This window comes from Mastomys coucha, unplaced genomic scaffold, assembly GCF_008632895.1.
Source record: "Mastomys coucha isolate ucsf_1 unplaced genomic scaffold, UCSF_Mcou_1 pScaffold15, whole genome shotgun sequence".
In the NCBI taxonomy this organism is placed as follows: Eukaryota; Metazoa; Chordata; class Mammalia; order Rodentia; family Muridae; genus Mastomys; species Mastomys coucha.
Genome location: NW_022196897.1, coordinates 150385634 through 150386676, shown reverse-complemented (window position 1 = coordinate 150386676; position 1043 = coordinate 150385634). Strand labels below are relative to the sequence as shown.

At 57.3% G+C, this 1043-nt stretch overlaps 1 protein-coding gene across 1 annotated transcript in view; it reads right to left on the bottom strand.

Moving 5' to 3' along the window:
* Window positions 1-298: 298 nt before the first annotated feature.
* Window positions 299-1043, bottom strand: part of Rbpjl (recombination signal binding protein for immunoglobulin kappa J region like) — an 11924-nt gene continuing 11179 nt past the window's right edge. Inside the window, exons 11-12 of the mRNA XM_031373752.1 lie at window positions 808-911; window positions 299-717 (exon numbers count right to left, since the gene is read on the bottom strand). Coding sequence (XP_031229612.1) covers window positions 444-717; window positions 808-911 — 378 coding nt within the window. The 3' untranslated portion in view covers window positions 299-443. The remainder of the gene's footprint in view (window positions 718-807; window positions 912-1043) is intronic.

Below are 1043 nucleotides of genomic sequence, written 5' to 3'. Positions count from 1 at the left end.
ATGGGTTAGTGATCAGAGACCAAACCCAGGGGAGGGTGCCCTAGAGCGTCACCGCCGGCAGATAGATGCCTAGCTCTAAGAGGGACCTCATGGGATCAGGGCCCAAGACATTCTAGTCTTACTTCAAGTAACTTGTTTTCAAGTGGGGACACGGGTGTCTGGAGAGCAAATTCCATAGGCTTGGGTCCTCAGAATTGGTCACGGACACAGGAAGAGCCAGAAAGAGACAAAGTCGGAAGAATAAAGCTATAAGGTTACAAACACAGGAAGCACGCCACCACACCGTAAACACATTAGAACAAATATCACTCATGATTGACAGTGACTGTATGTCTGAGGACAGTGAGTGGCCCGAGGCCCGGTGAGATATCTCTCTCCTTCCTGCTCTTTCTCCCTGAGGGACAGTGGAGCGGCAGGCCTGAAGTCAGCCTCAGTGGCTCGGTCTAGGTGGGGCAGAAGAGGTGGAAGTTGGTGCGTGTGAACTCGTGATGGATGCTTTCCAGGAGCGTGTCCGCATCGGGGGCAGGCTCCTGAGCGTTGGGCACCCGCGGCCGCGCGCTGTATTCCGGGGTGTAGGTGAAGGAGAAGGCGCTGGGGTAGAAGAGCGCATCCCCGCGCAGCAGGCTCACAGGCACTGTGATGGGAGTGCGCAGCCAACGCCAGTCGCTGCCGAAAGCCGCCACATCTGGCACCACACACACCAAGGAACGAGGGCTCCTGTGAGAGGGGCATGGAGGCTGCGTCCTGATCATAAACATTCCAGTCTCTGATCCCTCGGCCCAAGCTGCCCCCATCGCTTATCTGTACCTGTACATGGTTTCTGCCTCCACGTCTCCGAACCACACCTTGAGCCCAGCGTGGAAATTTTCTCCATGCAGCTCCAGCGTGGCCACATCCCCTCCACCGCTCAACTGGGTTGGATGCGATCAGATGTAGGTGACAAGGGAGTAGTGGTGGTGGTGGGGTGAGTTAGAAGGAGCCTCCTGCCCTTCCTCCACAGCCTCCCCATTCCCAGAGCAGATAGGCAGGCGGGCAGGCGGGCA